General features: G+C 36.2%; 2 protein-coding genes across 4 annotated transcripts; both read left to right on the forward strand.

Annotated features, from left to right (window-relative positions):
- The first annotated feature begins 882 nt into the window (after positions 1-882).
- Positions 883-25,706, forward strand: LOC131318171 (protein OVEREXPRESSOR OF CATIONIC PEROXIDASE 3-like). 3 transcript variants are annotated; one of them, XM_058347981.1, is made up of 5 exons: positions 883-1,310; positions 3,862-4,221; positions 4,755-5,063; positions 5,631-5,749; positions 6,015-6,218. In XM_058347981.1, the coding sequence occupies exons 1-5, from the start codon at positions 1,107-1,109 to the stop codon at positions 6,145-6,147; spliced, it is 1,125 nt and encodes a 374-aa protein (XP_058203964.1). In that variant the 5' UTR covers positions 883-1,106; the 3' UTR covers positions 6,148-6,218. The 3 variants fall into 3 exon arrangements, with proteins under 3 accessions (XP_058203964.1, XP_058203966.1, XP_058203965.1); XM_058347983.1 differs by lacking the exon at positions 6,015-6,218 and adding an exon at positions 25,616-25,706 and having other exon boundaries at positions 889-1,310; XM_058347982.1 differs by having other exon boundaries at positions 889-1,310; positions 5,631-5,759; positions 6,034-6,218.
- Positions 9,662-10,362, forward strand: LOC131318175 (uncharacterized). The gene has a single exon (XM_058347987.1). It carries the CDS (start codon positions 9,747-9,749, stop codon positions 10,101-10,103), a length of 357 nt encoding a protein of 118 aa, XP_058203970.1. The 5' UTR covers positions 9,662-9,746; the 3' UTR covers positions 10,104-10,362.
- Positions 25,707-26,156: the final 450 nt, after the last annotated feature.

Genomic DNA, 26,156 nt, shown 5'->3' on the forward strand with positions numbered 1-26,156 from the left:
TAGTTCACATGAGATTCAAAGACTGTTCATAGCCTTTAACCAATAACGCCTAAAAAGAGCGTTAGTGCCTTGACGGGGCGTTAGTGGTTAAAGGCTAAATTATGTTCGTATTATTATAAGTTATTTATCTGGACACCCTTCAAAGTATATTTCTTTTTGTCGGACCTTTAACGAATTTCGCCTATGGCCAAACTCCCTCATTTTAAGTTTACTTATCTCCTAAATCCCTTCCGTCAGCCTAATGATTTATTGATTTTTTGTAGAGCTCATTTCGGTTCCCACAAAGATTCAAACCAGTGTTATTTCTTAAGATGTTTTTTATGGTTTTCTTAAATAAATAAATAAAAACTCAATCCGACACTATCAGTAAGAGCTTTTTAGAATTCGTAGGGCGCCGACAAATAGTTTTTCAGAATTTTTAGGACACCCTACGAATTGTAAACAGAACCTTGTCGATATTGGATTGAACTACTTTTTGCAATAAGCCATAAAAAATACTTAAGAATAATAAGAGGTTTGAATAGTCTTTGTAGGATCCGAAATGAGTCCCAATAAATCAATAATAAATCTAAAATCAAAGCTCCGTTTAGAACCTAAGGAAAGTAAAAGAAAAGAAAGAAAAATTGAAGGAAAAATTTACTATTCACTAAATTTGATATTCTTATTTAGTTTCTTCTCTGTTTCTCTTCCAACCAAACAATGGTAGAGAAATTTTTTTAATTTTCTTTTTTTTTTTCTTGAGTTCCAAACAGAACCTGGAACCCATGGAAAGGAAAGGAAAATAAAAGAGAAAAAAAATATGAGAAAAAATTTACTATTCATTACACTTAAAATTCTTATTTTCTTCGCTCTTTTCTTTAAACCAACGACAGAAGAGAAATTGTCTTAATTTTTATTTCTTTTCCTTTCCTTTCCATGGTTCCAAACAGAGCCTTAAGTTTTCTCTACGTCGAACCGGGATCCCTTTTGGACAGCAGGCTGCCGCCTGCCGCAGTCCCTATCGTTCCCAGCTCCCCCTCCATTTCTGTCTCACTACTTACAGAACTACAGACACTCGTGGATATGGCGGTTTAGAAAGAGAGAGAGAGAGAGAGAGAGTATAAGGCATGGCTGCCGCGTCGTCTTCTCACTCTTCAATCACTCTCCGATACTTACAAGTTCCCCAAACCCAACGCCCCTTGTTCCCCCACCTCAGAGCCAATCTAATCCTGCAACGCCACCCCTCCCCCCATCCCGTGGTCGCCTTCGCTCGCCCGGCTCGCCGCCGTAACACCCCCAGCTCATCCATAAAATCGTCGAAGAAAAAGAAGGTACAAGTACGACCATTGTTTTCACGAGAATTCGGTGCGAAACTGCTATCTAACTCTTTTAGGGCCGCGTCCATGCGGAGTTTTGCTACGGGTTTAATATGGTTGCCCCTTAGTGGTCGGTGATATTGGTCCTAAGGTTAGCTGAGATGCGTTTAAGCTGACCTTAGGGACACAGGATACTTTGAGATATCAAGAAAATTGCGCCTTAATTTGGTTTATAAGACAACTAACCTTTGTTTGGTGTTGGAGAAAATTGAGAGAGATATAGTTGGGGAACTTTTTAGGGCTGTTATTGTGTGTTCTCTTCTGATTTTCCTACTGTTTATGAGAAAAACAAAAAGAGATTACTCCGCGATTATCCTATTTTTGGCATGCTATTGTTTGTTGAGAAAGTTGAGAGGAAGACATAATTGGGTTATATGTATGTTGGCTTCGGGTTTTCCTACGGTTTCTAAGCAACTAATTTGGTTGTTAGGCTTTGAGCTATGAAGTGTAGTGAAGAAAGGACCTTTTAGTTCCCAAGTGCGTGTACTCATCTGCCATTGCGTTAGGTGGAACCAATTTGTGTGCAATTTGGTATTTGATCATGTTCTGTGCTTGTTCATGGGAATTATTATTACGTTGTCATTCAGTTGTTGTAACTATCGTTTAACTTAGGTGGCTTTATCATATTCTGTTTTTTGACCGTGGAGGTGAAAATGAATCTCATGCCAAGACAATGGCAAAAGTGTATACAACCAATCTAAACATACAGGATAGAAACAAAAAACCTTAAGTTTGGAAAACCCATTTCTTTGGTTTAGACACAGGCCTAGTGCTCTATTAACACATTCTACAATAGAAACATAAGTTCCATAGCAGACGGAAAACGAGTTCAGTTATAGAGCCAGTGAAAGATAAGAGGCAGCGAATCACCTAAAGATTGGTTCAATGATGATCAAAGTGAAAGAAAGCACTAATGGAAGTCGTTACATACGACTAGAAACACAAGTTCCAACTAAGAAACCTACTTTATTCTATCAAGAAATTTCCCAAAAATAACAATCGAAGTCTCCTCAACCCTGCTGTGGGCTATACAAACACAAGGAACACCCAAGAATCCTATATTGCCGCAAGCAATCCCATCTTCAATGCAAGAAACACACCAAGAATCACAGGAATTTTGCACACTAACAAACTTAAAAATTAGAACGAGCCATGATGCCATGGATTTCGAATAGCAGGAGATTTGTTACAGATATACTGCCTCAATAAAGCCTTCAAGGACCAAGAAATCACTTAAATAGGATAAATATATTAGGTATAAGGTACATTTGAATAGAACATTAAATCCTCTTTTTTTCAAAAATGGAAGCTTAAAACAAATTGACTTTTATTAGGAGTGGGAATAGAAGAATTGTTTGATGCATCACCAATGTAATAGCTGTATCTAGTGTTAAATTCGTGATGTTCGTTGCAAATGCTAAGCCAAACTAGTAGGTGGATTTCTATGGACAATGTTTGGTGGAAACAGAGAATTGGGATTCAGGATCAACAATTAGTGGAGCCCAACTACGATCCTCTTAAATAGAAGTCACAAGCACCAAGATCAGATAAGGCAGATCATTATTTTAGCTTTATAATCAAAGGTCAATTTGTGCAATAACTTTTTAAGGACCATTTGCATCTATTCCATATGGCAAATAATGGTTATATTATATGCTTCAGGATTCTTGTTTGACTAGTTGGGACAGGGCAGCACTTCAGCTTCAGTTCTGTTTCTATTGGAGTTTAACTGGAATAAAAGTCATTCCTGAACTTTTTCGTTTAACTTTTGAAAGAAGTCAGTTTGGTTTTTTGGCAGCATGTGGTATGAGTATAAATACCTGGGGCTGGAATGCAAGCCGTTTCTGTAGGAGGAACGGGGTTGAAGAATGCCACATACCCTAAATTGTGGTTGGCCTTTATTGATTAATAGGTTTGCATTAGTACTTCAACACCATGGATTTTGTTTTTTGATCGTTCATACAAACATATTTCTAGGAGCAGTATGATTTGTGACCAATTTTCTCACACGTTTTTGGACCCCACAGAACGCTTATCTATTATAAGGGATATTATTAACAATGGGATCAAGAGCACACACGTTTTAAATTGGTTGGGTGGTTTGAATCCAGCTTGAGGTGATAGCTGAGGGCCAAGTGTGAAAGCTCCACTATCTACCCTGTTTAAGTTTATGACGTTTCGATTGTTTAGGAATGTGTTGAGGATAAGTAGGAAAAGATTTTGGATTCCCTTTGGATAGCTAAATCCCTATTGTCTTGGCATTTTTGGTAACAGAGGTATGACTTTATTGGAAATAGTTAAGTATTATGTCGGGTTATCTTGGTATGGTGTTGGATATTTGAAGTAAAAGGACAATCTCCAAACACTGATGTGCATTTACTTCCTCTTTCTATGATGATTTGCCTGAGGTAAATGGATCACAGTTAAAGAATATAGGGAGGAAAAGATTTCCAGCTATTTCATACTAGTGTCAAATAATTTTGATTGCACCATTTGTTATGTGCAGAAAAGGTTGCCTCGCAATGATGTTGCTGAGGAGGAAGATTCAGGTGAAGACGCACTCGAGGCACTCTTTAGCCAGCTAGAAGAAGATCTTGAAAATGATGATCAATCTCTTGATGATGATGATGATGATGATGTTGAGATGGGAGAGGAAGACCTTGCAAACCTTGAACGTGAGTTAGCAGAGGCATTGGAGGAGGACAAGCAATTAGGTTCATTTGATTCACACGAGGATGATGGAGTCATTAGCGAATCTGAAGATGATGACGACGACGATGATATTGAAGAAGATCTGGGGAAGCTTAAAAATTGGCAACTTCGAAGATTGGCATATGCTTTGAAAAATGGCCGCCGTAAAACTGGTGTAAGCCTCCTCAAGTTGCAATATTTCAACCTTGTAGTAGTATTATTTTAGCCAGTTCATTAATTGTTTCCCCCACTTCAGAACCCATTTGACCAATTTGTACGCCTAGTCTATTCAGTTTTGGCCATGATCTTTTTCAGGTTCTTATAGTCACATAGCTGTTTTATGTTTCAATAAGACGGCTTATTTGACATTGCTGTCTTCTTCTTCTTCTTTTTGCATTAGCGTTAATTCCAATTTTGCACTTGTGCCTTCTATGGAAGAGGGATGTATCAAACCTCAAACAAGTTTTACTGATATTAACTACTTGTATTCTTGTACATATGGATAGGCATTACCGTTTATTTACAGTTTATCTTCTTTTTGTCTTTCATTGCATTTGTGAAACAGTGAAACGTTTGCAAATATTTCTGTTTGATTTTGACTTAATGATTCACCGTAAGAAATTTTCCCTTGCACGCAGGCCTCCAAAATCAGTTGTTTAGTGGTATTTTCTCACTGTTGTTTTTTTTTTTTTTTTTAATGTCTTGCAGATCAAAAATCTTGCTGCTGATGTATGTCTAGATCGAGCTGTTGTTCTCAAATTACTTCGCGATCCTCCTCCAAAACTTTTACTAATGAGTGCCACATTACCTGATAAACCCATCTCACCAATCTTGGAGCCCAAAAGTGAACCCCTGGAAAAAGTTTCTTCTGATGCAGCAGCAGAGGTCAAACAACCTAAATCCAAGGTGGAAGTTCCAGTTCATGTTATGCAAAGCAGTTGGTCTGGTCGTAAAAGATTAAAGAAAGTGCAAGTTCGTACCCTAGAAAGAGTTTATGCTCGAACAAAGCGCCCCACTGTGAGTGATACTTCTTAAGCATTGGTATTGCAGTTTGTGCGTTGGTAGATAACATCATGTGTTATATGATCGTTGTAGAACGGATCATTTCGGGATCCAGAACTATGTGATATGCCACCTAGGAAGAATAACCTCTGACCTAACCTACCTATCAACCAAACTACAAAAACACCTAGCTCCGTACTCATCAAGTGTTGCCCCAATTTCTTGGCTTTCTAAGAGCCATATCAATATATCATCAAGTCCAAGGCAATTATCTCCTCCTCCCTACTGCGCTTTTGTTTTAGTTGATTTAAATTTTTTTTCATGGTTTTCATTGACTGTTTGAAATGACCACGCGAAGATGTCTTTGAATTGGGTATATTATGTTTATGAACTTCTCCATGTTTTCCTCTCCTTGCTAGCAACGTCCAAATTCTTTATTTTCTTATCGTTTTTGAAGTAAACCTGGATTTTGAGTTTCTTGCTGATTTCTAATCATTAAAAATTGTTCGTTGTCAATGGAAAACTTTCCATCTTTACTGGAAGTAAGGTTCCTCACATTTTCGTGCAATTCTATTGATGCAGAATACCATGGTTGATAGCATTGTGAGCGTGACAAAGCTGCCTCGCAAAAAAGTGTTAGAATGGTTTGAAGACAAACGTAGTGTAGATGGGGTTCCTGGCAATCGCCTCCCATACCAACGGTCTGCTTCTCTCCTTTTATCCTTTCTTGTTTGTTCTCTCTTTTCTGTGTGTGCCCTGCGTATAATTTAGATAATCAGTCCAATGAAGATTAAGGTGAAGTACTAACACCAAATGAGGTGGATTTTTCTTGTTTTTTGAGTTCTTTTTCTCAAAAAATGACAGTTTCGCACATGTACTACACGGATATGATCCCTTGGTAGGTATTTAGATGATGAATTGGCTTCGGCTTTGCCTTTGATTCTGTGAGACATGTTGGATTTACAGGATTGTAGAAGAAGACGACGAAGAAGAGGAAGAAGAAGAAGAAGAGGAGGAGGAGGAAGAGGAAGAAGAAGAAGAAGAGGAGGAGGAGTTAGGATCCTCTGTAACTCCGACTAGGCAGAGTCTAGTGTACTAAGTACAAACTTACTGTGTTTGTGACAGATGCTATTGATCAATCAATTGAGGATTATGTGCTTTTGATGTTTTTCTGAACATGAAGCATGATAGTTGCTGAGGCGATGTTATTGAAATTTATGTGCACAGCCACTCTATTATTATTCACTCAACAAATATATATATATATATATATATATATATATATATATATATATATATATATATATATATATATATATATATATATATGTTGATGGCCTATTTGGATCTCACTATAGTTTAGAAAATACGTATACTTTCTGTGTTATTGTGAAACTAAAATGATGGAATTATAATCGGCGAAATCATAAATAGATGAAACCTGAAAAAATGATCAAGGTTAGCATTAAATATTTGTTAAGTATATTAAAATTAGAGCTCAGAATTTAATTAAGTATTAAAAAAAAGTCATGACTATTAAAATCACAAAATGTGGTGTGTTTTTGTTGTCTTAAAAAGAATTTTTTTAAAGTGACTATGAGAGTATTATTCCACCTTTTTTTTTTAATCAGAAGTGTTATTCCACTTCGCATAGGGTAAATGGAGTAACAATCGAGAGGCATCATGTACACCTTGCACCATGTGAGATTTCATACACCCAAGTAGCAACCGCTTTCCCCTAGATTAGTAGACTTGTCAAAAAAAAATTAAGCCGGGGTCACAGCCACCCCCATCCCATGCACAACCCCGCCCTTGGACCAAAGTAGCACTACAATTGATGTGCCTAACGAACTAACTCAAGTATTGTAGAGTCAAGACTCAAATGACTATGGAAATCAATTAAAGAAACTACTCTCTAATCCACTAAAAAAGACAAATGATAGAAACACACGCATATTTGTGACTATTCCGAATAGTAACGAACGGTGACCCAATTGTTGTACATTCAAACAAGTGTTAACAATAGACACAACCCTAGGCAATAACTAATCTATATCAAAACAATAAACTCTAGGCAATATCTCTGGGCATTAACGTCCATAAAAGTAATCTTTATTGACTTTCTTCAACCGATTATTATATGGAGATCGATAGAGTCAATTTTGATTCACTCCAAAATACTAGTTTTTGAGCAAACCCAGTATATGTTTTAAACCAATTTTCCAACACTATGTTAATTTTACATTTTGAGTAGGGAAAACGAAGTTAGATGGGTGCACTACGATCGGGGGGTTTATTTTTGTCAACAGGTACATAATAGAGCTCATTATAAATATTTTGGACAAAGTCGATCTAACTTGTCATCTAACTAATGCAAAACGAGAAAAACACAAAGCAGACGATGTTTTTCATCTCAACCCAAGCATCACACTTGAAGCACATTTTGCCGAAAGTTCATATCTAGAACTAGCAGTCTCAAAATAGACAAGATAACAAACCAAAACAATCAGATGGACTCCGACCAATGATCAGCGCACCAATGAACTCCCAAAACTACAGATCTGACAAATCACTACGATCGAGGTGCCCCGCTAAAGACATCATGTAGAGTTAGAGCACTGTTGACACGAATATCATCGTGAAGAAATATCGGTGGAAAGAATCTAAAGACAAAATATTCATCCAAAAACGAAACTAACTACTCTTACAAAAATGAAGACATATATCTCACAAATTAGACGACAAGTAATTGATCTGAAAAGATGAGAGAAAAACAAAACAAAACAAAACAAATAACTAAACTATAGAAAGAAGTGGTTTAGAACTAGTACTATGGCCATTGTCTTTATATTGAATAGGGGCGGGAGGAGAAAGCCAAGGTCTTTTTATTGTGAGTTAAACAAGAGTAATTACAAGTTTTAAGTCATTCTCAAAAAGAAAAATTGGTGGCGGTAGTTGCTCCCACATGACCTCTCAGCAGCTGTTGCAGGATTTTAACTTAGCGGCGACAAAAATGTACACAAAAAATTTTCATACAAAACAATATATAAGGTAACTATATTTATTTTGCTTGAAGACTTATCGAGCCTAATTTATTTGATTTTGGGGCACTCAATTATTTTTAAGAAACCTAAATAAAAAACATGGATAGTGGATTCTTTTATTTGGCAAAACGTGGCACGCACACCCAATTAACTAGTTCCCAATCAATTTTTTCAAATTGCTTTCAGCCTTAGCCCATTTTCCCGAACACACTAGACCTCTTCTTGTGTCTAGCCACATTCACAAGCCCACTAAGGTGCATTGTCATTTAAGGTAGAAAAATATTTTGTAACTAGCCAATGTGGAACAAGGTCACCACAAGGTTTTAACAAATACACCAAAAATTCCAGCAGATTACATACCAATTCTAACTAGTGATATCCTCACATTCTGCATGTGTGAGAGGGCTAAAGTTCCACTCGCTCTAGTTTCTAAAGAAAGACCCTGATATCGCTCTAGATCACTAAATTCACCATTTCAAAATGTTTGCAAACCATAATTCGTAAAGTTTTAGTTTTGAAACATAATTCTCACTTGGTATTAGCATTTTAAGGGCATGCTCCTTTCTATGCTTGAGAGGATTTGTTGAACTTTATATTTGTTTGACTTTCTCGTATTGTGATTGTTGCTGTAGAAATTGTTAAGTATTAGTAATTCTTTAAGGGAACACCTTTTTTTATTAGACTTTGAACACTACAAATTCTTGGACCGGCCCTAGCCGTATATACATTTTCTTTGATTCTTCTCATTTTTATTTACTATAATTCCTACATCTTTGGACTGTTGGGGCGTTACGCTTGCTCAGAAGTCAGAAGTACTGAAATATATTGTGACAAGCAAGGGACAATTAGGACTACACAATATACTTTATCATGGCGGCGGTCAGTCCAGCTTTATAATTAAAAGAATCAGCCTTGAGTTGATTAATTTATTATCAGAGTCATACTCCCATCATCCTATCTTTATTCTTCTGTTCAGTTTGAGTTTTCAATGAATTTTTGAAAATAAGCATGAGTAAAAAGATATAAATAGAGAAAATTTATTAGAGATCGTGCGCATGAATTTTAAGACCCAAAATAAACAAGTCCGCTACAAGAACTCTTCACTCCCGCAATTTCCGCTCTCGATTAAAACTTCAAAATATTTTCGAAAGATGTTTTTGCGCTCGCGCTCGTGTTTCTGATCCCCACCTGCATTATGTGTCTGGCTCCCACCCCTAATAGCAGAAACAGTTGTGGACTCGGTCTAAAGACATGAGTTACGTTTACGGAAGCATAAATTAAACTATATAATTTTTTTATATATAGTTTAAAAAAATTATATATGTTTAAAAGTATATATGTTTGTTAAATATGTCTGAAGTCATAAATTGTGCAATATTATGCCTATAAAAAAATTATTCAGGACATGGTCATTAATCATGACTAGGTCCAAAGTCATAAGCAAATGTGGTCCAGTCGCTCTTGTAATTATCTCATCCAGGTGCTAATCTCTCCCCCTCCCTCACTATTTAAGTCCAAATCCAACAAGCAATTTTCTAACTTCACAATAACACAAGTTATACTTTTCATAGCAAATCTTTCGAGGAAGCAGAAACATATTGCATTTGTAACGCTAACAAAAAAGAGTGTGAAACTTAGATCATCGACGCTCTCCATGGCCTCTCTGCAGAGGTCTTCGAACACATTTAGGAGGGAAGGGTCGTCGGGTCTGGTGTGGGATGACAACCTTTTGATAGAGCAAATGCCGGAAAAGGGAGACTATGGAGAGCTAAGGCATTGCCAAAGCACCACTCAAGGCATTCGCATTGTCGGACCGAATGAAGTCAGGGTTATGGACATCGGCGGCGGATCCAATGGAGCCTCTTCTTCGTATCTTCCTCGTTCTTCGTCCGCGTCGGTAGCTAATATACGATCGAAGAAAGTGTTCGGATTCGGATTCCGCGGCGTGACCGGAAAACCTCCGAGTGCTGTGTATGGGAACAAGAACCACGCAATCCAGATTCACAAGTGAGATGATATGGCAAACCTTGACCAGTTTGCCCTATTCTAGCTACGATTGCATGAGAATGGCCCTATCCTTCATTCTGTTGCTTGTTTTCGCAAGTTTACAAGACTATTCGATACGAATTTGTTAAGCATATGATTGTAGGTCCTCTCTTTTTTCCCTCTCCTTTATTTTTGGGGGAATTGTTTATGTCTCAATTGCTTCTTCTATCTTATATATATGGTGAAATAACTTGTACGTTAATTAATTGACTTCTGAGATCCTCTATCCTCGTACATGAGGAACTCCATCTACTAAGGACAAAATAAAAAATAAAAAATAAAAAAACAAAGAGTGGGATAGAGAGATCTTGGGATCAGAATTTTGTTTATTGAGGTTTCGAGCAGGTATTATTGTTGTAATGTAAATTAAGAAAATTTGTAAGATTTATAACTACGTACAACAAATGACTTTGGTTAGTTAAAAGTGCTTCTACTACTAGTTGCACGCAACCGTCTATACTTGGGGTGTTCGTCACTTGGTTATCGGTTGGATTTTGTGAAAATGCTAGCTCTTCGCTAATGAATTCAGTACTGCATGCTTAGCAAAAAATCACTGCTGCAACTTTTTATCTAGGCTTTGTATTTGCATCTCCGACATGGTGTATGCTTTGTCTTTCCGGCGCGTTTCTCTATGTTATTGCCATGTTGGCAGTGCTCACAGTGGGCGGGTTGTACATAACATTTTCGATCATTATTACTGTAATAAATTTCTTACTATTTAAGGGAAGAAAAAAAAAAAGTGCCTCAGTACGTACTAGTATGAATGCTAATAGATCAATTTAGCTAATGGCACTTAAAAAAGGTGTTGCATGAATCTCAAGGTTGACCCATGGTTGTCCAAGCCTGGGATTTAGGGGTCTCCTCTGATATCTCGGGTTCGAAACTTTTCAGGTGCTATCAATTCTTTTGAAGCTAATCCACACAGAACTTTACTTTGACTCTTAATGTGACCCTACAAGTGGGCGGTAAATCCTCAGAATTAGTCGAGGTACATGTGAGCTGGTCCGAACACCTCTGTATCATTCCAATTTTATCGGATGTTGTTATAAAGAAACAAGGTGCCGCGTGTTTCGATGCCATACTGAATTTTTAAGAACTGCATGCCGTATTAGATAGTTTGTTTGTCTTTTGAAGGGAGCGACAAGTGCCTCGTAAAAAGTTTATTAAGGTGGTTTCTGGCACTTAAGTTAACCATGCATGGTACGTAGCTACTTATTTGGGGAAGGATCCAGTCGATTTGGCTTCGGACCAGTTTGGTTCATTTAGTACATTCAAGCCATTCAAAAGTATTTTGAATAGTTCAGATTTAAAAAAACACCTCTTTAAATCTGAGCCGTCCAAAACATTATTGGACGGCTCGGATGCACATACACTAAATAGACCAAACTAGACTAACTAGTCCGAAGCAAATTGAGAGGATCTGGTCCCACTTATTTGAGCAGTTAGAGGAAAATCCAGTGGTTCTAAAATGCCTCTGACCATTGGCGAAAAATGGCGAAAATGCAAAGAAGGGTGCCCAAATGGTATTCTCCAGCCATAAATGGCTCTACGCATTTATCTAGCTATTTTCACCCAAAAAATGACTGCAAAAATGGCCTAGCTATTTCTGCCACATCACCAAATCCAACCGCCAAAACAGTGGCGGAGCCAAGATTTTCGATAAGTGGGGTAAAAAATTTAAACTATGTCTAATTCATAAACAAAACCCTTGATTTGTTTTGAGGAACGAACAAACTAGCGCTACGTTTGAAAATTTTGTGGGTAGAGATTCTATTTTGACTCTTTTTTTCCTCAAGTACAAAACCCTTATATGGATTGGGACAAAAATAAATTTTAAAGTGGGGTCAAATTAGTAAAAATTATACCTATTTCTATGAAAATTTAGCAGTCAGTAAGGTCGATTGCCCACCCTTATCTCTATCTCCCTCCGCCACTGCACCAAAAGTAGCCCAGCCATTTCTGTACCATTAACAAGTGACGTTATTAGTCCATCTATTGATGGAACAGAGAACACATATATCAAAAATAAAATTATCTGTTAATGGGATAAATGTAATACAGAGGGCATAATTCCTAGAAATAACGTTACCTGTTAACTTATTCGAATTAAATATACAAGTTAAAGTACTGAAGTAAAAAGATGACAGTGCCTAAAAAACAAATTACTGGAAATTAGTTGAAAATGGAATACAATGGAAATTATTGAAAAGAAGTGCAAACAAGGGTATTCCACCGTTGCACCAACATTGCCATTTATTTATTTTTGGCAAAAAGTCACTATTCATGGGAAAAACCTGGCAATGGCTGAAGCTGTTTTGGTCAAGAGTAATGCTAGAACCACATCAATTCAAACAATTGCTAGAGTAATGCTAGAACCACATCAATTCAAACAATCGCTCACGAGTGTGTGGGCTGTACACACACTTACAAACACTTGTAAGTGTGTGTAAATGAGCGTGGTTCTACATTTTTTTTTTTGGGCCAAACCACTGGACTTGCTCTTAGAAGTGACCGATCGCTTCCAATTCATCATTATCTTTTTTTAAGATGTTTTTTGAAAATTAGAAAACGATTGCTCAAAGATAAATGTCTAATATGATTTGGATCTATCTATCTATATAGTTTCCGACAAATCAAATTGAAATTTTGATAACACCCTAAAAATATTTATGTGGCGTAATACCCTATCTATATTAATTCTGATAGTACCTAAAAATATGTTGCAAGGTATACTCTACCAATATCGAATACCTTCAAGTTTTGCAAATTTAACAAAAGAAGTTGAGTATCTCAATCCGAAACCCCAATTTTGGTGAAAAAGACTATCTCTCTCTCTCTAACCCAGAGCATCTCTCTAAGAAGAAACCCTAGCCGCCTTTCTTCCTTCCCCTCCCTCCCCTTAGGATTTTCACAACCCTTATGTGGCGACGGGATCGATGAGTGTTTTCCTTCGTCCTTAGTTGTGGCTTCTATCGCTTTCAATATACCTCCTCTTTAGTGAGGCTTTTCTCTCTCAATCTCAGATCTGAGAGTTTCGTAGTGATTTTTCTTCTTTTCTCTTCTCTCGGCTTCCCTTTCATCATTGAGGTGCCGATTCAGGTTTTGACTGTGGTGGAGGTTATGGTTCTCTAACAAAGAAAGGTGGCGGTGGTTGCAGTCCAATGATGAATCAGATCAATTGGCTTGGCAGCGTCGCTGCTTTGGGTGTTAGATTTTTCTATCAATGTGAGTTTTTATTGTGTGTACGTAGGAGTAGGACTACGATTGTGTTGGTCCATTCTTTGGCTATGAGAGGTAGGAGTGGTATAGGTATCTATACTGGGAAGGCTATACCCTCCTTTGTGGCTTTCTGGTCCTTCGATTAAGGACGAATACTACCTTTTGAGGATTATCTTTTGCATTTGCGTTTTTTATCAAAGCTTTTATCATCATTTTGACAAAAACAGAAAAACAAAAGAAGTCTTAATTTTTTTTTTTTTTATCCGCAACAAAAGAAGTCGTTGATAAGACAAAATTTATAGATCTTTCTCTCTCTAAAAACTCTCTCTCTCCCTTATCTCAAAATAAAAAGTGCTTCACAGCGGCTAGGGTTTCATTTTCCTTCCTTTTCTAGGTACCATATCTAATTATCTCTTCAATGACTATACTGTAAATGAGGATAAAAAAAAATAATAATAACTATACTGTAAATGACATGAGCATGTTGGTTAATTAAACTTAAATCAGTCAAAACAATTTTGTTATTTTATGTGCAGCCAATTATCCAATTGTAAAATTTATTTTGACCGTTGACTCTTCAATAAAGTTTTTTTTTTCCTCATTGTTAAACAAAAGTACTATATAATATATGAAATACCTTTCATTTTTCTGACTTTTTTATACTGGTCGGCGCACCAATATTTTGACAAGATGAAATTCGAAAGACTAAGTTATTAGACCGTTTTAACAGCAAAAATTAAAAAAAAAAAAATTGTTTAGACCGTTCAATTGGATATATAGAAGAAGAAAATAATTATTTGACTCCCATACAATACAATACAATGACCGAGCTGATCGATCCTTACATACAAGGAAATTGAGAACACTTTAGGATTACTTTTTTTTCTCGTTTTAGATGGTACTACAAAGATGAGCGGTGTTACCCCACCACTCTGCTTCACCGGTCTTTCCACCGTAACACTCAATCTCACCGTCTGTCTTGACAAGCAATGGTCCGGATTTTAAAAGAATTCTTTCTGGAAAGAGTAACGCTACCCCCACTGCTCTGTTTCACCGCTCCCCTACCGCAATCCATCTCTTCCTTGAAAGAGTTATTTTAAAATCCGAACCATCTAAAATACTTAATTTTGAACTGTGAGATTGAGAGCGGCGAAACAGAAGGGTGGGGTATACTTTCTGTAGAAAGATACCAAGAAGGAAAGGAACTCATACTCATTGGTACTCCAAGGCTCCGTTTGTTTCGATGTAAAATGTTTTACAATGTAAAATGCATGTTTTTTCAGAAAACGAACTTCAAACTTTTATTTTTTGGTATTTGGTTGACACTTGGAAAATATTTTCAAAAATCGACAAAATAGTGTAGAGAGAGATAGGTGGCTTCAACGGTGAAGAGATCTAACAATATTGGAATTAAATGTGGATCAGGACTAACGATCGAGAAAACTGAGCAGTAAGAATTGTAGAAAAATAATTTACGGAAGATTTAAGGGTAAGTCATTTTCATCCAATTAATAAAAAATATATTTTTTATTTTTTACACAACCAAACATCAAAAAATAGGTAAAACATTTTACCAAAAAACATTTTACGCCTAAAAGAAAAATGACTATCTGAATTGCAGCCACAAGCTAATGATACTAACGTGTGATTGCCAATGGAAAAAATTATCTTGCACAAAGTTCGATCCGCTAGCATAAAACAAACTAATGAACCACTTGTTAGGTTTTTTTTTTTTGTCTCCTCTCTTCCTTTTAGATGGCACTAAGAGCCCGTTTGGATGCGGAAAAAAAATTGAGGGTATTAGTTATGAAAGGGGATAAGATAGTAGGGGGTATTATTTAAAAAGGATAGCCCACAATGATGTGATTTTTATGGAAGATGATTAAATAGTAATTAGTTTGGATGAGGTATTAGAGAAAGAGAACTAAATAGTACTGTACTTGGTTTGGATATGGGATAAATTTGGGGTATAAGGAAGGGTGTATGATGTAAAAAGCTGCCAATTAACTATTTTGCCCTTATGCAGTGTTAAGTTAGATTATTCATTAGATTAAATATATAATTACGAAATTCAACTTTAATTAATTTTTTATTCACAAATAATTAATTATAAATTAGTTAACTAATATAATAACTATATAAAATAATTAAAATATTAAGGTTCCGTTTTTTAAAGTGGTTTACTAAGTTAATGTTATATTTTATTAAAATATTTAATTAAACGGAATTTGTATGTTTTTTAAAAACCGAATTTTATTAAAATATTTAAGTGTGGATTGATAAGGTTGTATGGCACACATGAGCACACAAAAAATTTTCTTAGTTCTTTGTATTTTTCATGTTCTTGCCGTAAAAGTGTGTGTGTGTGTGAGAAAGAGAGAGAGAGAACGGCAAAAGACAAAGAAGAAGAAGAAGAAGAAGAAACCCAATTCACGATCAAAGCTCCTGATCGTCGCCGGCTCCTCGCTGTCGTCACAGTATGCCCACCCCCCCTATCTCTCTCTCTCTCTCTCTTTTCTATTTTTCCCGATCTGGGTGTACATGTGTGTGATGGGTGGTTAGGGGTGGAGGAAGGGGGATAAGGAGGGGTAAAATCGTCACATTTGGAGGGGGATTGAGGGGGATAAATTATGGGTACCTCAAACCCTAGCCAGGGACGGAGCCAGGAATTTCACCACGTAGGGATGACCATGCATGCGAGAAAAAAATAATTACACATGCATAATCACGTAAATACATTAAAACTCAAAATAACATAAATACATAAATCAGTTTAACTAATGGGATCGATCTTGGGCCCCGTTTGATAACGGGTTTGGGGGTTGGGATTGGAGTAGTAATCCCATGAGACTATTAATACTCTGTTTGGTAACAAAAAAAGGTCCGGACTATTAGGCCGTTGGGATGTCCAGTCCGGCCTTTAGGGGGTATTAGCAATACCCCGTGGGACTTGGTATTCGTAGTCTCATCCCAACCCATTCTCATTACCAATTTCTTCTATCAATCCAATCTCATCATCTAATCTCATCTCAAACAAACGTGATATTAATATTCTCATCACAAACAAACATACTCATTATCAATCCCTTCTCATTACCAATCACAATCCTAATCCTATCTCCTTACGAATCTCATCCATCTATCACTGTTATCAAACGGGGCCTTGATGTATGTGTCTTGTTTTTTTTATTGTTCATCTTTTTTTTTCATTCATCGCAACTGGACAAATTCGGTATATGGGCTTTCATGTTACTAACCAATCAAAAAATAAAGAATTAAGAGAGGTCTAGAACAATAATTGGGGAAAGACATATCTACAACTTATATTTCACCAAAATTACTTATGATTTCCAAAATATCTTCTCATCTGTCTCTATTTTCTCGAAATTGTCTTTGAAGTCTTAACAATTGGGGATGTTTGTACCAAAAGAGAGAGAAGGGGAATTTGGTGTGCCATTGAGATTTTAGGACAAAAAGAAATAAAACTGTAAAACACTAACCCATCTAACGAAAGGTGAAAGTTTATTACTTGAATATTCATAATATTAACACTATGGTTTTATTTTTTGTTATATTTTAGCCCTTAGCCTTTAGTAATTAATGTTGGTATCCTTGTAGTTCAAAGATTACAATTATTATTTTTTTAAAATTCTACACATGGGCGAGCCTATATACTTTCATAGGAATTTTTTTTTACATATAATAGTAGTGTTTCTTTTTCTTCTTGCAGGGGATGTCCTGGCCCCTCCCTGGCTTCATCCCTGACCCCCAGCCGAAATTAAAACCCCCCATAGCCCTCTTCTCCGGTCTTACAAACGAAGGGGGATTAAGGAATACCCCTTCTATTACCGGCATCCAAACGAGCCCTAAAGATGTAGATAGGACAGGAAACGAATCGACAATACATGAAAAGAAAACAAATGATACATGAAAAGAAAACAAATGAAACGAATACCTAAATTGCCTTCATTTTGATTAATTTGATAATTCAGGTGTTCATGTCAATTTATGCATACCTCAATAAATTCTGCGAGTCGAATCCCACCATCAAGTTTTAATGACCTCATCACCTGTCAAGAGTGGAAGTGGAGGTTGAGTACGAACTTTAATTTTGGCCTAAAATGATGCTAACGAAATTTTCGAACTTGAGAAAATAAATATAATCCGATTTCGTCCGCGGTTTGTATTCGTTGCCGAACCTCCATTGTTAGGTTGTCTTACGGATCTCGTTTTAAGATGAAAAAAGATAGTAATGATGTAATGAGTGAGACAGAGAGAGAATAATGAGATTTTTTGTAACAAAACATAAGAGTTTTGTACGAAACTAATTCCTTTTAACATAATAGAATGGCCTATTTTCTTATCTTTTGCTATCTTATTTGTCAAAAATGTTGTTTTATTTAAATTTTTTCAATATCAGTCTATATTTTTATACTTTTTTGATTAACTCCAGAAATTACGATGAAAAGTTAAACAAAAAGTAAAAAATATTGAAATAAGTTTCAAATTTATATAAGTTTACAAGAATGCAAATATATATTTTTTCTGAACAAATCCATAAAGGGCTCCTGCTTTTAAATTTTATTTGTAAAATCTTAAAATGATTGGGTAGGCCCTAATGTCTTGTTAATTATTAGTGGCCAAATATCACCAGATAATAAATAGCATGGACCAAGATATAGCAATCCAACATCCCCCATATCCGAGGATTGTTAGCATAGCATTTTCGCACCCCTCAACCTTTTTTTGTTATATTTACGCAACATTAATTTAATTAGCGCAACTAAGTGATTTCTCAGATTACTCTTATCCACGCATATCTACTACCACTCAAATCCAGATCAAGTTATGAGAGGGTATCGTTCTTGTACGTGGGAATATAACCCTCCGTTGTGGCTTCTGTCTTCCCTCCAAGGTGATTGATGACCCTGTTTGATGTCTTTGCGTTCTAGTAAAATCTTGATCCTATTACTTTGACCAAAAAATAATACTACCACTCACATTTCGTATAAGCTAATCACACCTTCTTATTAACTAATCTCTCGTGTACCATATCCATATGATATTCCCTTCTTTCTTATCCGCTCAAAATCTTTTATCTCTGCCAAACGAGTCGCAAAAGTGTGGGATAGAGCGGAGAGTGAGAAGACGTGATGGTAAGAACTAAAAAGACTCCAGTCTCCAGTTCGTGGAACATAATTAAGCCCATCCAATGCCCATGTCAGCCCAAAGGAAAAAATTTCTTCCTTGTTAGTAATTATTCAATACTCTCGGAGTATATGAACAGTCTACTCTCTTCTCTCACATAACATGTGGGTCTCACATGTGTCTCTTGTATGAGCCCCACATTTTATGTAAGAGGAGGGAATATACTATTCATATACTTCGGGAGTATTAAATAATTATCGCCTAATGAGAGAGAGAGAGAGAGAGAGAGGAGATTTTTTGTAACAAAAGATAAGAGTTTTGTACGAATCTGATGCCATCCCCTTATAGAAAGAAAATAGGCCTTTCTATCTATTCTGTTAACGGAATTATTACGGGTTGAAATTGTCGTGTTGATTGGGGGACCAGTACCAAACAGATAAGTTTAGAGTTTTAATTTTCCCTTTTTCTTTTTTGATGAAGAGGGTTCTGAAAAACTGCACTTATCTCTCCAGCCACTTTCACAGTCTTTTTTACGCGTCTGTGTGAGGTGAGGTGGCTTCAGAGACAAATCGCTATCGAGCGGAATAGATCCTGCGACATTATAATGATAACCCCGCCAAAGCATGTCGATTAACCACGGTGACAAGCCCTTGGGGTTAAGTTTAGATTCTATCGAATAACGAAAACATTTAAGTTTAGCAAAATACTACTCCAATATATTAGTAACGCTTCATGGGCTAATCCTTCCTTAAGCATCAGGATATTAATAGACCTTCAATTCGATATCAATTATGGACCTGGCTTTTCAACACTTGGACCGGAGAGAGCCTCCTCATGCAGTTTAATGTCAATCGTCGATCTCGACAATTAATGTTTTAAATTTATTAAGATTCTCTCTGAGAAGAGCCTTTTATTAATAAATCTCAACCGTTGAAAATATTATTAAATGGTTGAAATTACTGGAAATGTTTTCTGTAGTTCAAACTCAAGCCCTGTTTCCGCTAACCTTAAAGTTATATAGACTACGGCTTTTCTATTTTGTCCTTATTCAATTTTTTTTTGTTTTGCGTTTGTTAATTTTATACCAAACTTTTATGTATTATTGGTTCGTCTCGATGAGAGAAATTGAAAAGGTAAAAAATAATGACTCTGACTTCTTTGATTTTTCTTGAATGCATCCAAAAATAATTGTTTAAAAGTCATAATTTTTACTTTTTCGATTCCTCTCGTTGAGAGTAACCGATAATACATATAAAAAATTGTCACAAAATTAAATAACACGATTTTTTTTTGAATAAAAACATTATTTTTAGGTTGGCAAAAATGCCCCCTCAGACTACAGAGAAGGCAGATTCGTCAACCTACCTAGACAATTTGGCAACAAGACACGTGATTCACAATTAATTTCTGCCAAGGAAAAAGCCCACCAATTTATTTGGAGTACTATAAAAGAGTACCAAATACGTTAGTAATTACGAGGAAAGCGGGGCCTGCTGTGTAGAATGATGCACAACAGGTGTTGTACACTATCTCGGTCATCCATCTGTATTTTGGACGGTTCAGATGCATAACAGGCCCCCCGGGTTCACGTGAGAGGACCCGAGTGGCTAACTACTACCGGAAATGGTAGTAGATTGTATGAAAAAAAAGAAATTATTTTTTTATTCCAAAATACGTTGCCGTCCTTAAAACAAATTCCCGTTCAACAAAAAAAAATCCTCAAAAAAAAAAAAAAAGAATTGTTGGGCACTTCGTAATAGCTCATCCCTGTTTCCAAGTTCCAACCCAGGGGGAGGAAAACAGCAGCACCTAGCTATTTGAGACCAAGTAGACTAGTCGCCTATGGCTCTCAGCACCCACCCGGCCATTTGATTAAGAACTGGGCTACACCTGCTCCACATCTGGAGTACTACTCTAAAAACTTATCTATCCAATGACAGCTTGCATATAGAAGGTTCAAGAAGTTCACGCATGCAATCGGCAGTTCAAAACGCATTGAAATGTACGTAGCCAAACCAAATCCCAGCGTCAACATCCCCCGGGGCCCCGTGGGTAGGCAAGGCAATAAAGAGTAATAACCAACCTAACTTCCAAGGAATACGTACCAAAACCAAACCCCAAGCTGTTAAAGGTGACAGATTAGTACTGCACAAAAACTGTCAAAACATATGGGCTGCAAAACAATCCACATTGAGAATAGTGACACATATATGCTCCTGTTTGCCAATACACGGGGATGGCGTTGTTTGCGTGTCGCCCACCGGGTTTTCTGTTGGGTCTTCGATCTCCGGTGTTTGCTTAACGGCGTTTGTGGTGTCACGCGGCTCTTGGCTTTGGCGCAGCTGGTCTCTGGCGCGTTGCTGTGGCTGTTTGGGTGTTGGGTTGGTGGTCGGGGATACGAGCTGCGGTGGCTGGTCGGAGCTAGGGTTTTTATTTTGGGCTTCTATTGTTGGGCTTGTCTCATTTATTTAGGCTTTTAGGCCCCTTGGGTGTTTGTGCTCAGCTTTTCATTATCTGGTGTGGGCTTTGTGCCAATTGTTTTCCCTTGTTCGGCTTCTTGCCAAACTTAGGTTTGGGTTTCGGATGAACATAGGATTACCCTTAGCGTTATACTCCAACTCTTATTAGTCTTGGGTTAGAGATATGATATCATCACTTCTTGTTCCTATTAATCTTTGTATCTTTTTCAGAGATTAATAAAAAAAAATCGCCTTTCAAAAAAAAAATTAGAGAGAACCACAGAGTGCTCGCCATCCATATTTACAAGTAAATGGTGACATGGTGACTCAACACCACAAAACATTTAAACATTGAGAAAAGGAGAAAGATATTGAGGAAAGAGCTAGCCCATTGCGGATTGCATTTTAGTATGTACTTGTTCTATTTGGTGTGCTTGATTTGTACTCCTAACTAGTCCTACTAATAACCAAAAAGGCTTCAGTGGTGTTGAGTTAATTTGAGGTACCTTTGCTAACATCAAAGCTAAGGCTGTAAAATGAACCGAGTCATTTACAAAACTATTACAGACTTGGGGCTCGGTAAGAGTTCATTCAAGTTCAATTGTCTATTAAACAGTCCAAGCCTCACTTTTAGTTGATTATATAGTAAACGGTCCTCTCAACAATCGTTCGTCTCCATATAATTGAAGCCTCCTCTCCATGAAACTTTTACTTGCAGCCTAGACCGTAAATCAAGCATAAATGTATAAATATTTCAAAATTATGTCAACCGGTATCAAAATAATGTGATTTTTGACATGGTTGATATTTTTGACTAGTTCTACCATATGAATGATTTGAATCATCACAGTAGACCCGAGAAGAAACCAAAAAGAGGCAAACTAGACCGTCTAGTCCATATTCTTGGACGGTACAAGATCCCTTTCCTTTGGGTTAAACCATCCCTCCTTTTCTTTCCCTTTTTGAAAACTCTATTTTCCCCTACACAAAATTCCACAAATTGAGCCTCCACTTATACACACACATATAAATATATAAAGATGCATATGTACCATATATGTTAAGGGTAAAATTTGTGTATCATACAATTAAATAATGGCCCTAATAGGGACCATGATTTAATTTATTTTCATTTTAATGTTCGATAAATGACAATACTTTTTTATTAAAAAAAGAACTATGATTATAGGATGGAGGGAGTATACGAAATGAGAATTAAGAGTGAGGGAGGAAATAATATAGAAGGGGAAAAAGCTGAAAAAGGAACAGAGAAGAAAAAGAAGATGGAAGGACAAATAGTGATGATGAGTGAGGACAGGAGGAGTGGTGGGCTGTAAAATGGATGACAGGGCAAAAGGGTAAAGAAGATCTCCAACCTACCCTTAAAATCATTCTCCAAATCTTCAAAATAAAAAAATAAAAATGTGTACTCTCCAACTATTCTTTCACTTTCTTTCTTCAAAATGAAGCATCAATTATGATCCTACATTGTTGAAGAAAAATTATGAAAACTGTTGTTAAAGTCTTTACATGCTTACACGATAGAAAATGAACAACGTACGTACTTTAAACATTGTGCTTCAATAGTTCCAAAATTATTACCATTGCAAAAAAGGTAACAATAAAGTAACACACCCATGGTTGGAACGAATGTCCAGATTTTAGGAATACTCTTTAAAATCTGGGGTTTAATTTTCCACAGATGAGTACCCTAATGTAAGTGGAGGATCGTAACTAATGTGGTCGTGCTAGCTCCCCAGAGATTTGGGTTGCGCAGTCGAATCCATTTAATGGCCGGACTGTAAGGTTGTTCTTCTGTTGCAAAAATATACTATCTTTAAAGTAAGACCAATGGTGAATATATTTGGTTAATGTTAAAAAAGTAGTGTTCAAAATTTTGAAGGAAAAATGAGAGATGATTCGGTTTGAGTGCATGTGTTATTTGAAAAAGGAGAATTGTGACAGAAACTTGAGTGAATAGTAAAACTCTTCAAATTCACTTCTTATATTTTGATTCTTCAAAATGAAGAATTTTGAATAATGGATTGGAGATACTCAAAGGTAAGTGAACGGAGGCAATCGTAAAATTTGGTGGAGTTCGTTGTTTCCTCTCGTGGATTTTCTCTTCTCCGGCTTGATGCTACTTAGAGTACTTTTAATCTTTGTAATTTGTTTTCAAAGATTAATAAAAAAAATTCCGTTTCATTTTTTTTTTTTTTTGAGAAACTTGGTGGAAGTGGTATTGGTAAGAAAGGTGCGTGCACTTAGAAGCTCCCATCCCATGAACATTTGCTCTTCTCTTGTACCTTCCTCTTTCCGGATAAATTACACAAAACTCCCCTAAGGTTTTCAAGAATGGCAAGAATCCCCACTCATCCTAAAACATACTTAGGCTCCGTTCCAGGAACCTTCTTAAAAAATAAGCAGCTTATTTCACATTTTCAAACTTAAAAATAAAGTAAATGAAAAATATTTTTTGCATCGTATAAAAGATCTCGATGAGATGTTTCAAACAAAATCCATATTGCATATTTTTAGATTTCAATAAGCCCATAATTTTTTAGCTTGAAATTGCCTTCTTAAAAAGAGGAAAGAAATTATTGAATCCGTAAAACCCACTCCCATCCTTCAACTGTGTAATATTCCAATTCTAGGTTGTCCATGGCAGTTTTCAGGAAAGAAAAACAAAACAAAACAAAAACAAAAGATTCACATAGCAGAGCCACCAAGCACCACACAAACCGCAGCGATCTAAATCTCCAACTTCTTCCCACCTAAAATAACAAGAGGGCTCTCTCTCTCTCTCTCTCTCTCTCTCTCTCTCTCTCTCTCTCAAAATAGATTAACTGTCACACGACTTGTGATTTTTTTTTGTGCAATTTTTTATTACAAAAAAAAAATTTGTTGGTGTGTAACTTGATTCACCAATGGAAGATTGGGTATATCATATGTTTGTGTTGGCATATAGGTGCAAATCATCAATTAGTTTTATGATTTTCTCTCTCTCAATTTACTATAATACATATGATTTTTAGAGGAAAAAAATTGTATATCATCAAGTTCATTTCCTCATCGTCTATTGATATGAAAAAATAAGGGACGGGGAGATGGGAAGTGAGTATAAAGGAATGACTAAACTGTGCTAGTGAACTGAGACGAGCCCCTAAAAGATGGTGAAATGACTAGAGAATAGAGTGTGGATATTCTTGTAGTATTAATTTTTTTTTGTTTTTATAAAGAGAATATTGCTGTCTCAAAAAAAAATAAACGCAAACTCGAGAGCCTCTGAGGCCCCGTTCCCGAAAGAAAAATAAGTACTTATTTTTAAGAAGGCAATTTTAAACTCAAAAATTATGTGTTTACGCAAATAATTTTTCTATTAATATGGATCTTATTTGATAGATCTCATTAAGATCTTTAATACGATGCAAAAAAAAATTTATTTATTTATTTATTTATATTATTTTTGAGTTTGAAAATGTGAAATAAGTACTTAATTTTTTAAGAAAGTGTTCTGGAACAGAACCTAACATTGTTTATTGATGCCATCAGTATGTTTCATTAACGGTCAAAGTAACGGAAAGGAAATTCTGATGCCGACAACTAAAGCAGAATGGACATTTCTGTCATTCATCAAACTTGAGGAGGGCAAGTATCTGTAATTTTTAGAAACTTTTTTTTTTTTTCACACTTTATACATGACTTAACAGGGTATTAGTATATTAGTCAACAGAAAATTCAAAGGCTATCCATAGCCCTGAACTCCAAATCCGCCCTTCGTGGGACTCGAACTCCGGCTTGCTCTGGAGGAAATGAGACAATCAATTGCTTTAGCTTGGTTTCTCTAATTTTTAGAAACCTTAGGGAAGGTTAATACAACTTAAGACTGTAAATGAACTGAGCCGTTTGTAAATTGTTTGGGGCTCGATTTGGTAAAGGCTTGTTCGAGTTCTATTCGTCTATTGAATGAACCGAACTGAGCCTTAATTTTAAGCTGATTTCATAAATGAGCCGAACATGAATGTAGCAGTATTAGGCTTGATTAGGCTCACGAACTTGGAGTATATGTATGTCATGGGAGTTTTATATAGTTATGTAGTGAAAATTTTAAAATTTGTACAAATGCTCCTAAGGGCTCAATTGGATGCGATATGAATTTTTGGTGTATTAGTTATGGAAGGAAATAAGATAGTAGGAGGTATTAGTTAAGAAGAGATGATCCACATTGAAGTGACATTTATACAGGGGGATTAAAAAGGAGATGATTTGGTGGGGGGGGTGGGTGGGTAAGATTGGGTGTATAATGTAAAAGATTATCAAATGACTATTTTGTCCTTGTGCAATCTCAAACTTTATTATACATAATATTAATTATATAATTGAAAAACTTAATATTTTTAATTACTTTTCGACAATTTTAAGCTATAATAATTTCCTTTACCAATAAATTAAATAAATTAACAATTTTGTAAAATATAAATCTTGATATTTTTTTTTTAAAGTTGGGAAACTTGTAATACACATTTATATTTATGATTTAATTGTAGTTGTGTTTTAAATTGATTAGGCATTTTAATTTACACATGGTCACACATGCACCAAATCATTTTTCTTTTTTTCCTTCTTCTTATCACGGAGGGAGAGAAGAGAGAACCGTAGAAGTAGTAGAAGAAGAAGAAGAAGAAGTGGCCACGCCCACTGATCTGTACAGTCTCTCCGATCAATAAATCTTCAAAATTGCTCCCAGACTTTCTTCCCAGTCTCTTCGTCTCTCTTTCCGATCGTCTCTGAACCCACTCTTAAGAACATGTACATCTCTCTACATATACATACATATTTTGTGTGTGTGTGTTTTTGTTTCGGTGGTGGTGGTGATCTGCTTCTTCTTCTTCTTCTTCTTCTCTGTTAGGAGGGAGAGAGAGAGAGAGAGAGCCGTTGGGGGAGGGGGATGATGAGGAGTGTTTTGGTCAAAAAATAGGTGTATTAGGCTAGATAAACTATGGTAAGCTCAAGGGGTATCAATAATTTAACACCTCTGCCACCCTGCATACGTAAAGAAGGGGGATGATCTAATACAAGTGAAAATAGAGAAACCAAATCCAGCTCAATCAGTCCCATCAACCCTCATTCGGGTGCATTATGGAATACACTCAACGAAAACACCATCCAATCGAGCCCTAAACATTTACGAT

Source organism: Rhododendron vialii, chromosome 2a, assembly GCF_030253575.1.
Source record: "Rhododendron vialii isolate Sample 1 chromosome 2a, ASM3025357v1".
Classification (NCBI taxonomy): domain Eukaryota; kingdom Viridiplantae; phylum Streptophyta; class Magnoliopsida; order Ericales; family Ericaceae; genus Rhododendron; species Rhododendron vialii.